Source organism: Marmota monax, unplaced genomic scaffold (assembly GCF_021218885.2).
Source record: "Marmota monax isolate L192 unplaced genomic scaffold, Marmota_monax_Labrador192_F-V1.1 WCK01_AAM20220418_F8-fsc00002, whole genome shotgun sequence".
In the NCBI taxonomy this organism is placed as follows: Eukaryota; Metazoa; Chordata; class Mammalia; order Rodentia; family Sciuridae; genus Marmota; species Marmota monax.
Window position 1 is genome coordinate 17186423 of NW_026693571.1, and position 13560 is coordinate 17199982.

The 13560-nt window shown below is 32.1% G+C and overlaps 1 protein-coding gene across 1 annotated transcript in view; it reads left to right on the forward strand.

Annotated features, from left to right (window-relative positions):
* Emcn (endomucin) overlaps positions 1-13560 on the forward strand; it is a 106497-nt gene that overhangs the window by 38757 nt on the left and 54180 nt on the right. Inside the window, exon 3 of the mRNA XM_046458944.2 lies at positions 3892-3969. Coding sequence (XP_046314900.1) covers positions 3892-3969 — 78 coding nt within the window. The remainder of the gene's footprint in view (positions 1-3891; positions 3970-13560) is intronic.

The window sequence follows — 13560 nt, forward strand, 5'->3', positions numbered from 1 at the left end:
TATGGTAAAGCATTTCCTTATTCTCCTTCCTCATGGCCAACATGGTCCTCTTAGCTACAACAAATTATTTCCAAAAAAAAAAGGAAGAAAAAATATATATATAAGTATATATTATATATATATTTATATATGATATATATGCCATATATATATTTATGTATATAAATATAAATAAATATAAACAAATATAAATATATATATATATATATATATATATATATATATATATATATATATATAAACATGCCAAAGCTGTTTTATTTTCATTTTTTAAGCTTCTCAATCAGATTTTCTTTGTTTAAAATTAAAAGTACTAATAGTACTTATGTTTATCTACAGCACATAAATATTCTTTCTCTGGCCAATGACAAAAAAAATCTACCATCAGAAAAGTTAAAAAAAAAAAAGTGAAACTTAGAGGAGAATTTTTCTTGTAGCCACACAGTCACAGTGACGTGACTGATTGATAGAGCTCTGCCTGGAGCAGGTTTTGCTTTCAGAGACAATCCAATTAAAGAGCTGGGACCTGACTTCTTCCTAGATGTGTATGGAGTACAATGCATATTTTATGCAAAGATCAAATGGCCAGAGTTAAAAAACAGAATTTGGCAGACACTGCATATCACCACCGTAAAGTGAACTCCTAGTGTACAAAAACAGGTTTGAAATTTTGTGCCTAAACTGTGACTGTTAGATTGATTTAAAAACATTTAGTATTCAAATATTTTTAACAAGTTGAATGATATTGCAGGAATAAAAATTTCTCAGCACTGATGCTAAAAATTTCTGATTCTAAATGGGCACTCAAATTTAAGGTCACTAGAGAAGTAATTTGGGGCCATCTATTTTACATAAAGTGTTGGGTGTGGTGATGTTTAAGTGGCATTTCCTCTGTGTAGAAAAGAAATACATCAAACACTAAGGAACAGACTTAAAAAGCATTTTTCTTGTATGAATAGTTGGGATTACAATGGGTTTGTTTATAAAAAGCATTTTTTAAAAATAGTTGGGATTACAATGGGTTTGGGGACCTCATCCCCCCCCCCATATTCTTTCTCCTTTTATCCATTCTTTCTATTGTTACGGTTTTATTTGAAAATGAACTACTTGAGATATTTTTATACATGATTCTCTGCTTTCTCCTCTTCACAGAATTTTAAAGTGGTAAAGATGACATTTTACTGTAAGTTTATCTTTACAAAATATAAATGTTTACAAATTCGATATTTTATTGAAGTACTTGTGACCTGAGCTGAATTTAACCCAGCTCTCAAAGGTTATTTTGGGAAATGCTATAAATGTTAGTTTACAAAACAAGTTTACAAGTAGATTTATGAGATTCTAATGACTTTATCTAAACACTATTGACTTAAAATAACATAATGTCCCTAAAAATATATGGTTATAGTACTTGCTCAATATTTATATTAACTTCAGTCTATTTCTCCGATTAACTTCCTGAAAGTACTTAATCATTACTTTGAACATAAAGTTAAAAGAAATCACTTATCTTTAGTGTTTTAGGAAGCTTTTTTGTGGCTGTGACCAAAAGACCTGACAGGAACAATTTTAGAGGAGGAAAAGTTGATTTAAGGGCTCATGGGTTCAGAGGTCTCAGTCCATAGATGGCCGACTCCATTCCTGGGGCCTGAAGTAAGGCAGAACATCATGGAGGAAGTGTTTGGCAGAGGAAAGCAGCTAGGATCATGGTAACAGGAAGTTGAAAGAGAGCTCTGCTCAGCCAGGACAAAAATATAAACCCTAAGGCATAACCCCAGGGACCTATATCCTTCAGTCACACCCTACCCGTCTATGGTTACTGCAAAATTAATCCTTACCAAGAAATAATTCACTGATTAGGTTAAACCTCTTACAACCCAATCATTTTGTCTCTGAATCTCTTGCATTGTCTTACACAATGAGCTTTTGGGGGATACCTGATCTAAACCATAACAAGTTACTGTAACATTTTACTTACAATAATAATCTGCATTATACATCAGAATTTTAACAGATGTAGCACATAGGGAGAATTTCACTATCACATATATGTAAAATGTTTACTTATATTCATAAATTAGCAATAACTAAGATAGTTTCACTGTTCTCACCAAACACATACAAAAAAAGCTAAGCATATGAAGTGATATATATGTTAGTTAGCTTTATTGTGGTAATAATTTTACAGAGCATGTATACATATAAAACATCACATTATACATTTTAAATATGTATGATTTTTATTTCTTAATTGTACCTCAATAAAGCTGGAAAAGTAACTTGTGTTTATATTATAAATATTGTTACACTGATTATATATAATGATCAGCAACATAATCACAGAATCCCTGTTGACACAGTTTATTTATATTCATTATTATCATTATGTGTGTCCTACTGTATTAGTAAAAGACAATAGAAAGGTAATTTTTAAAATTTGATTCTTCCTGCTGTTGGTACCAGAAAACCCAAGAGTAGGGATGAAATGAAAACAAAGGCCAGCTGTGGCTAATGGGGACACTTTATTAACATAGTTACACCTTATTTTGAAGATGCTGGCATCACATGAGTAGGCCATGCAAAATCTCAAACATAGCTTTTAGGAATAAGGTTTCCTTTGTTGGTTTCTTTTCTTAAACTATAACCACATAAGATTCTAAGATTTTTAGAAGGTCCTAAATACTTAGGTGCTCTCCACTTTCCAATATAATTCACAAATCTGCCTGTGATTTCCATTTCTCAAATAATCTGTACTCCCTAATAACCACAAGAACAGAGGAGTGAACAGTAGACCAAGCCTCCCCGACCTGCCTCAAAGTTTGTCCACAGCAATCCTCCACAATTTGTATCTTCCTTGGTATCCTCTAGTCAATTTACCTTTGAAACTCCCTGCTGGACTAGGATTTCAAAGCATTAGATTAACTGTGCAGTACTTATATTCTTCCTCCAAATATGGCATTGATAAATATAAGAACCAGGATTGTAGCTGTTATGGTGAATATGGAACCATTGCTCTAACTACAAAAGGGCATTAAGGAAGAAGAGACTGTTACTACAGTGTGTATCACACTGAGGAGTTAACTACTTAAGGCAAGTCTGCATTTTTGCCGACACTCATGTCCTCAGTGTACCCCTTTATTTGAAATAACATTACTAAATGCTAGGAATTATTTTGATATGATTTAGATTTAAAAGATAGCAAGAGGGCTGGGGTTGTGGCTCCGTAGAGCTCATGTGAGGCACTGGGTTTGATCCTCAGCACCATGTAAAAATAAATAAATAAAATAAAGGTATAAAAAAAGATACTAAGAGTTGAATACCATACCCCCAAGAGTCTAGGAGGGGGCCTAGCACAGAACATGTATTCAAAGAACATCATGAACAAATTAATTACAGGAGCTTACAACTTACTTTATACCTATGCTCATTTGGAATTTTCATTAACATAACTAAATTAACAAAATGGAATGTAATTCTGAAAAACAAATCATAATATTCCCAGATTCTGTTGGCCAGTTCATTTTTTTTCCCCACAGAGAGAAACAAAATAATTTTAAATTACTAGATTTTATAGTTCTTGCAATATATTTTCATATATTTAGTGATACCAAAGAAAAAACCTGTCATGGAAATTTGCTGTTTGGATCTGTCATGCAAGGGGTGTGTGTGTGTGTGTGTGTGTGTGTGTGTGTATGTAAAATCAGACCTCTCAAGCATTCAATACTTAACAATCCTCTTTGGACAAAAGGAGATGGAAAATAGAAAAATTAAAGGTAGACAAAGGCTTACCCTATTCCAGTTTACCTCCAAATTTGATTTACTTTTACTTATGGCTTGACAGGTGAAATGAGATTGTGATTAATAATAATGTCATCTACCTTATCAAACTAGGAGCAATCAACAATGAATTATTAAATACATCTCTGGTGCCAGCAACTGTTGCTTCATCAACATCAGTTAAAAATGAAGGTGAGTAATGATTAATTTTTCCACCATTTATTTATATATATTCATATATATATATATATATATATATATATATATATATATATATATAATATATATATTATATATATATATATATATATAATATATATTATATATATATATATATATATAATATATATATTATATATATATATATATATATATATAATATATATATTATATATATATATATATACACACACACATAAATATATATAATTCACATAACTGTCACCTTTTCAAAGTATAAATTTCAATGGATTCTAGTATACTGACAAGAGTGTGCTGTCTTCAAATCTATGAGCATGGAATGGCTTTTCGTTTCTCTAAGTCTTTCTTTCAATGATATTTGTAGTTCTTGGCATAAAAGATTTGAACTTCTTTTGTTCAACTTATTCCTTATATTTTAGTCAGTGTTTTGCTTGTGTAAATTATTTTGCTTAATTTTAATTTTGGATTTTCCTTAACTACTCTATACAAATAGGTAATTCTTATAAATTAATGTGTTTTGATACTTTGTTGAACTTATTTGTTTCCAGTTTGTGTCAGGGGATGTGCCTGTGCACATGTGTATTCCTTAGGATTTTCTATATGATACAATATGATGTCATCTGGTAATATTATGTAGTTTTATTTCTTTCCAGTAGAGGTACTTTTTATTTTATTTAATTGCCTACTTGTGCTGACTGGAACCTACAATTTGATATTGAATAGAAATACTTAAAGCAGGTATCTTTGTCTTTTTCCTAATTTTAAGGGAAAGAAAGTTGTCAGCATTACACCAATAAATATGGTGGTGGTTAAGGGTTTTTCATAGATATCCTTTATCAGGATGAGGAAGTTATCTCCAATTACTAGTTTATTTAGTGTTTTATCATGAAAACGTATTAGTTTTTTTAAATGCCTTTTCTAGGTATATTGAGGTTTCAGTGTATTGAAATTATAAGGTGATTTTGATTCTATATTTTGTTAGCATGGCATATAACATTGCTTTTTGTATGTTGAACCAACCTTGCATTCCTCATAGTGATCATAGTATATAATTCTTTTCACATGATGCTAGATTGGTATCATTTTCTTAAAGATTTTTTGTGTTCTATATTCACAACAGATATGAATTTTCTTTTCTTTGTAATTTTCTTGTGATTCTTTGGTTTTGATAGCAGGGTAATACCAGCCTCCTAGAATGAATAGGAAGGTATTCCCTTCTCTACCAAGTTTCGAAAGAGTTTGTGATTTTCTTCATCTTACTTTATGTATGGATGGGCAAGGTTACCATTTTAGAATACTCACTATTAAATCAGGTTACTACTGTCCAAGTTTTTTAATCAGCATAAACAGTTCTACATAAAATCTTATTTTAAATGCCAATATTTCAAACAAAAGTTGAACTGCTTTGGGCAATGAAGTGTAGAAGTGGGAGTATTTGAAGTGGCAAGGTGGACTTCTAACCACTTTTCTCTTTTTCTACCAAAGGTAGCTCTTAAAACTTCCCCACTTAACCTAGGATAAACAGGGCTTCAAAAATACAATTAAAATTATCAAAATAAAATATATTTAAATTCTACTCAGAGTAAAATAAGAAATGAATGTGCATTATACAACTAGAAAACAAAGCACTCTTTTTCAACCACCACCTGACCTGAGTGTAAACTCATTGGTAACCAATGAGAAACTACACTTTTCAAAAGAAACATTGCAGAAGTTTTACAGGTCCCCAGAAGCACTACTGGTTATCCCTATTTAAGAACTTGGGGGTAAATAGGATCAAGGTACCTGAGAAGTAAGGGGGAAAAAAAACCTTTAATATTTGATCTGACTCTAAGAAACACTATTAAAATAGACTTTAAGGAAGAGATAAGTCAACATCTATGTGGGGATGAAGTCTCTAAGGAAGAGCAGAGGGATTTTTGAAAATATCTCACATTCTAAATCCCTCTGAGGCTGCCAAACTATTCCAACTCATTTGATTTCTGGGGTTTATAAACGGGGGGCCACTCTATGCAGGTATAACTTTATTCCTGGCCTGAGATCTGTCCCAAAGTTCTGTAAGAACCTACACTGCTAAACAGAGTTAGAAACTGGATAAATCTGTTTTAAATCTAATTGCACAATCAGCCTAGCCCTAAACAATAGAAGGTTCTTAGAGATCTGCTCCATGAGGTACTAGCATCTTTTGGGTCTTCCAAGAGTGAAAACCATTGCTACACCTGCAGTTCAGGGGTCCTTAATGACTCCCTTATCCAACATCTAAGTAATATAAAAATAAAAAGGAAATACAAAACTTACATAGAAATAAAGCTCTTTCTCCTTTTTTTTCTCTCCAATTAAAGGTTCAAATCCTACCCACCTTACATTCTTCTACTACTATTGTTTTTTTCTTTTCAGAATCCTTGGGACTCCATTATAGCATGGTTCCTCTTCCCTAGAAGCAACATACTGGAAGAAATGACATTTAAGTTCTTTTTAGATGGTTAGGGCATTGCTTTGCATTGCTTTGCATCATCCCACACCCCCTTTGGACTTAACATTGAAATTTATTTACAATCTGGAATATTTCAACCCAAGGAGAAAGATCATAAGAATCTGAGCAAAATCCTCAAGTCTTTGCCAATGCTTAGAAGCATCTTCTTGGGGCCATTGGTATGGGCATTTAGGCTCCTTGCAGTCTTACTATGAGGGGCTCTTTAATATTACACCAGAAATTACTGAAATTAAACAAGACATTGATTATGTTTATTCCACCTTTTCATGAGTACAGAATTTATATGGAGCACTCTCTGTAAACTGTCTTTGAAAATAGAGGTATTGAGGTATTGGGTCTGCATTAGAACAAGATATATTCCATGCTTGTATAATGATGTCTAAATAGACTCTGCTGTCATACAAAACCAAAAGGAACCAAATTTTAAAAAGAAAATAAAGATACTTGGGCAATTGTTTTAAAAAATACTACTTAGTACTTGCCCAATATCATATATCTTAGACAATTAGCTGTCCTAAATAACAAAATCCATTAAATTTTTAAATTTATAAATCCCTAAATCAATTTGACTAGGCAAACAACTTTTAAAAATATATTGTGTATACCTAACACAACCAACATGGTATTGTATGAAATGTAGAATAAAATGATTACCATCTATAGTGAAGCAAATTAACATATCCATTTTATCACAGGAAAAAATGGGTAAAAACTACTCATTTAACATAAATCCCTAATTCAATGCAACTTTATTAACTGTAGTTCTCATGGTGTACATTGGATCTCTATATATTTGCAATTTTGTATGCTGTAATCTACATCTCCCTATTCTTCCTGTAATCCTTGTAACTATTGTTTTATTCTCTATGTATTTGACTTGTTTTTAAAGATTTTACATGTAAGTGAGATTATATGGTATTTGTCTGGCTTATTTCATTTAGCTCAATGCCCTTCAAGTTCAACCATGTCCTTTTTAAGCACTAAAGTGGATTTTTCATTGTGTATATATACCAGTTTCTTTGTCTATTCTTCCATAGATGGAAACTTGGATTGCTTATGTATTGGTTATTGTGAATAATGCTTCATTGAATGCAAGAGTATATAGATTTACAAATTGATTATTTCATTTCTCTTGGGTATGTTATTTTGCAGTAATGAAGACTGAACCCAAGGTTTGGCAGCTGCTGGACAAGCATTGTATCACTGAGTTACAACCCCAGTCTTATTTTTAATTTATTAGAAACCTCCAGACAGTTTCCCATAAAGGCTGCACAGTCTACATGCCCAATAGTATACAAGTGTTCTCTTTTCTCCACATCGTCACACCAACATCTCTTGACTTTTTGATAATAACCATCCTAAGGCATGTGAGCTGACATCTACTAGTGGTTTTTACAGAGCATTTCCCTGATGATTAATGATGATTAGCACCTTTTCATATGTCTACCGGCTATCCATAAGTCTTCTTTTAAAGAATATTCATTTATGTCCATTAGCCATTTTCTAATCAAGATGTTTTTCTGCTGTGTAGTTGCATGAGCTTATATAAGCATTGGATATTATCAGATATCCAATTGAATTTTTTTTCCAAATAGCAGGTTGCCATCTAGTTTTGTTGATTGTTTCCATTACTCTTCAGGAACATGTTAGTTTGATGTAGTTTCATGGGTTTATTTTTGCTTTTACAGCCTAAGCTTTTGGTGTGATATCCAAATTATTATTGCCACAGCCAACATGGAACTTTCCCCAAAGCTCTTTTGTAGGAGTTTTATTCTTTTATCAATTTTGAGATTATTTTTGTGTATAGTGGGTTTGCTTTAATTCTTTGGCATGTGGAAATCTGGTTTTCTCAACATCAATTATTGAAGAGACTATTTTCCCACTGTGACTGCTTAGTGTACTTGTCAAAAATTAGTTAACATCCAAAAAATTAGTTAATTTAAATTGTGTGTTTGCATATATTTGGGGTCTCTATTCTGTTCCACTGGTCTATGTTCGCATTTTTATGCCAATACCCTGCTGCTTTGGCTACTATAGTTTTGAAATATAATTTAAAATCAAGAAGTGTGATTCTTCCAGCTTTGTTTTTCTTTCTTAGAATTACTCATTTTATTTAGTGTATTTTGTACTTCCACACAAATTTTAGGATTTTTTTTCTAATTCTTTGATGAATACCTTTGGGATTTTAGTAGGATTGCACTGATTCCAATTGGATAGTATGAACATTTTAACAATGTTAATTATTCTGATTCATTAGCATGGGGTATCTTTCCATTTTATGTGTCTTGTTCACTTTCTTCCATCAATTTTTGTACATAATCAAAGCACAAAGTTAATCACATTCTTGATTAACTGTCTTTCTAAGTACTTTAAAAAAAAACATAAAAGGAAATATTACACCACAATACTATATTCTGTAGCATATATTTTAATAAATACTAGCTTTGTCAAAAATTAACTTACTCCCTATTCTTTAGCATGTTTTAGTAAATTCTAACTTTGTCAAAAAGTCTCTTACCCCTTATCTAATAAGCATCAAAATTTTTCTTGTTGTGGCATTCAATAAAGTACTGTAATTAAAATCATACAGTTCCAAAGTAATAAATCTACTAATCTTCCTTTCTGTGTAGTTAAAGTTCATAGGACATTCAAGTCAATCTGTTATGACCACACATTAAATTCTTAATATAATCCATGTCACCATGTCTTACAGTTTCTAAAAATATGCAAATTTAATCACACATTAGTAATTACAAGATAATTATATACCAGCCCTTCTCCCTCACACTCATCTGCAGCAGAGCCCCAAGAATTGGTTTTCTTTAAGGGTATGGTTGAAATCAAGGTTTCTTCTTGCACTTAATATGACTCTTTCAAGAATCTCTTCTATTGAATTTTCCTTATTCCAGCTCAAATATAGCTAAAAATTCATTATGCTTTATAAAGGGACATGAGTTTCAAAACCATAAGTTTTTAAAAATAAGGCCAATATTGCCTTGATGTTAAAATTATCTTATAGATTATAATACAAGTTGAAACCACAATGATTACTTTACCTCAGTAAGAATGGCTATTGTCAGAAAAAATAAATAAATAAAAGCTGGCAAGGATTTAGGGGAAAAAAGGAACTCATATATATTCAGGGGAAATGTAAAATAGCATAGCAACTATGGAAAACACTATGGAAACTTAAAAATAGAACTGCCTTATGATTCAGCAGTCTTGCTACTGTATATTTATCCAAAGGAAATGTAATTCTCCTACTGAAGCACTGTTCACAATAGCCAAGTAATGTAAACCACCAAAACGTTCATCCATTGTGAATGAATAATTAAAAGGGTTTATGTGTGCACAATGGAATAGTATTTAACCAATAAAAATAATGAAATCCTGTCATTTATGACAACATGGATGGAACTGGAGATAATTATGTTAAGTGAAATAAGTCAGGCACAGAAAGACAAGTACCATATGATTATACTCATATGTGGAATATAAAAAAGTTGATCTCATAGAAGTTGAGATTAGAATGGTGTTAATCAAAAGTTGGGGAAAGTAGGGAAGAATGAGTTGGGGGAATTGATCAAAGAGTTTTAAGTTATAATTGGATAGAATTCATAAGTTCTGGTATGCTTTTGTACAATAGAGTGGTGCTAACTAACAATGAGGTATTGTATATTTTAAAAAGTTAGAGAAATGAATTTAAAAAATTTTAAGCCATAAATAAATGATAAGTGTAAAAGATATAGACACGAAGAGAAGGTACTTTTCCCTTCATCTGTTGATAGGCACATAAGCTGATTTCAAACCTTAGCTACTATGTATAGTGTTACAATTAAAATGGGGCATACAGGTATCTATGGTATGTTTATTTCATTTCTTATGAATATGTACCTAGAAGTGGGATAGCTGGATCAGATAATAGACCTATATTTTAGTTTTTTAAAGAACTTCCATACTTCCATAATGGCTGTACCAATTAGCATTCCTATCATCAGTGAATAAGAGTTCTTTCTATAAGAGTTCTTTTAGTACCTATGTTCTTTTTTTTTTTTCTTGTGGTGCTGGCGATTGAACCCAGGGCCTTGTACATGCAAGGCAACCACTCTACCAACTGAGCAATATCCCCAGCCCAGTCTTCACATTCTTGACAGCATTTTTTGTTGGGTTTGGGGGTGGATATGTGTGTGTGTGTGTGTGTGTGTGTGTATACACACACACACACACACACATCCATTTGGGGATGGATATATATATATATATATATATATATATATATATATATGAATCATACATATATATACATATCTCATATGTATGAGATATGTGATATTTTATATATATATATATATATATATATATATATATAGTCATATATCATTTATATATAAGCCATTCTAACTGGGTGAGATGGTGTCTGATAATAGTTTTGCATTTCCTCAATGGCTAATGACATTGAGCATTTTTTTCATATATTTGTTGATCATTTTTATTTCTTCTTTTGGGGAATGTCTATTCAGATCATTGCCTTCTTCATAGAAACTTTAAGTTTTCTATATGTAGAATCTGCAAACAGGGACAATTTGACTTTCTCACTTTATATTTTTTATGCTTTTTATTTATTTTTCTTGCATAATTCCTCTGGTTAAAACTTCTGGTACTATATCAAGTAAAAGTAAAAGTTGTGAAAATGGATACTCTTGTCTTGTTCTTCATCTTAGAGGAAATTATTTCAATTTTTCCCCATTTGGTATGATATTGCCTGTGAGTTAATCAGATATAGTCAGTATTTTGTTGAGCTATGATCTTTCTACATCTAATTTGTTCATGGCTTTTGTCACAAAGGGATGGTGAATTATATTCAATGCCTTTTCCTCATCGATTGAGATGGTCATATGACTATTTTTCATGCTTTGATGTAATGTATCACATTTATTGATTTGCATGTATCAAACTATCCTTGCATTTTTAGGATGAAACCAACTGGATCCTGGTGAATTTTTATTTATTTATTTATTTATTTATTTATTCATTTTTAGTTGTAGATGAACACAATACCTTTTATTTATTTGTTTGTTTGTTTGTTCATTTGTTTATATGTGGTACTGAGGATCAAACCCAGTGCCTCACATATGCCAGACGAATGCACTATCACTGAGCCACAACCCCAGCCCCTGAATTATCCTTTTGATGTGCTGTTGAATTTAATTTACAAGTATTTTATTCAGAATTTTTGCACCTAGTTTCATCAGGGATATTGATCTATAATTTTTTATTCTTGTTGTTATATCCTTCTCCGTTTTTTTTTTTTTTTTTTTTTTTTTTGCATATGAAGCAGGGTTTATTTAAAAAGGGGTAAAAGACTTCTCCCACAAGGGAGAAGGAGGCCATAGATGGTATCGTGGTATCCAAAGAAGTGAGGTGTTCTGCCCTTTTTATATGTCCTGGGGTTCATTCCTTTGTTCTCCTGCCTCCCCCACCCCATTATCTTTCTCCTTCCTGCGTACGTGACTAGGCCCAGGAATCCCTAACTTCAATTTTTATCTATATTCTCTTGGTTCCCATTGATTTTTATAATCATTCTTTTAAAACATTTATCCATCATTTTATCTATATCTTTGAAATCTGTTGCTAGAGTTAATGTGTACCTTTTGAGGACTGTTACCTTGTTTTTTCCATATCTATTGTGCTCCTACATTGATATTTATGTATTTGATGGATCACTTAGTTATACCACTTTTATGAGGTGACTATCTTAATAAGTGGTTTCCTTATGGTATATCTTGGTGAGTTGTTTTATAGTGAGATGTATGCTTTGTTCCTAGGTGGGCACCACAGTATAGTCTCCCTACAGTTTCTTTGGCTGTGATCAATGACTTTGGGCACAGTACATACCATGGTTGAGTCACAAAGTCACACCTACCTGAGGGCCCTTCCAGAGTGGGAAGTTCAGGCAGATGTGGTGCTAACAGCAGTGGGTGTGTGGAACTCACTGTTTGGCAACTCCTATAATGGGAATGGTAGCAGCTATTGTGCAATGAATGTTTCATCAGACATTAGTGCTGATTTCTGGCACCAGATCCAGTTGTGGTGAGGAGCCCAAAACACTTGTCCTCTGACCAGTCTGGTGCAAGCCCAAACAAATACTGCATGAGGAGAGGTGGAGGTGGTGCGAATTGCACTGTCCTCTTACTATGTAATTCTTTATAGTACAGGATAGCTTTCAAATATTTATATTTTAGCTAAATTGAAGAATTCTTATCTAAAAAATTCTGAAGAGGAACTCCTATTTAATGGTTCCCAAGCATATGTAGGAGTTCCAGTAGGAAGCAAAATCTTTACCCATATGTGTGCCCACATTCTCAAGTGCTGAGTTTCTGCACCTTGGGTGACCTTTCCCTGTCTGTGCTATTGTAAACATCAATTTCAGCTCTGCTGCTACATCTAAACCTGCTGCTACTTGATCAAGTATTTATTTCTCAATTTTATACTTCAAGATATCTCTGAGGTTTCTCTCATATGCTAACACTGTAGTTTTTTGTTTGAATTTATTTCAGTTTTATTTGCATATCGACTCCTAAAGTGTTTTTACCTAAATACATATTTATCTAATATTTATGAAGTCTTGAAAATTTTTATTTCTCTAGAATGATTCTCTCAATGGCACCAATATTTTGCATGATTTTGTAGATGCTTTTTACCCTAGATTAGAAGCTGGCACTTCTGGAAGAAACTACCAATTCATGCTCCATCCTACTCTATGATAGGATCATACTAAACTGCTTTTTTTTTTCTCATGTCCTAACATTGTATCTAGTTAGATATTTACTAATTGGCATGTTTGTGTTTTCTTTACTGTCTCCTTGTTCCCTATACTAGATTTTGAGGAGTGAAGAGCTTAAATCATTTTTTATGATATTTATACAAATATTGCTTTAATTTATTCCTTTTTGGAAGTCTCAATTTTATCCTTTTTTTGTTAACTATTCTTTTTTCTTCAGAAAAGTAAGTTAGTATAATTAAAAGTATATTCTATCTGCTTCCTCCTATCCCTCCGCCTCAGTATATTCTACCTACCTGAAAATCAT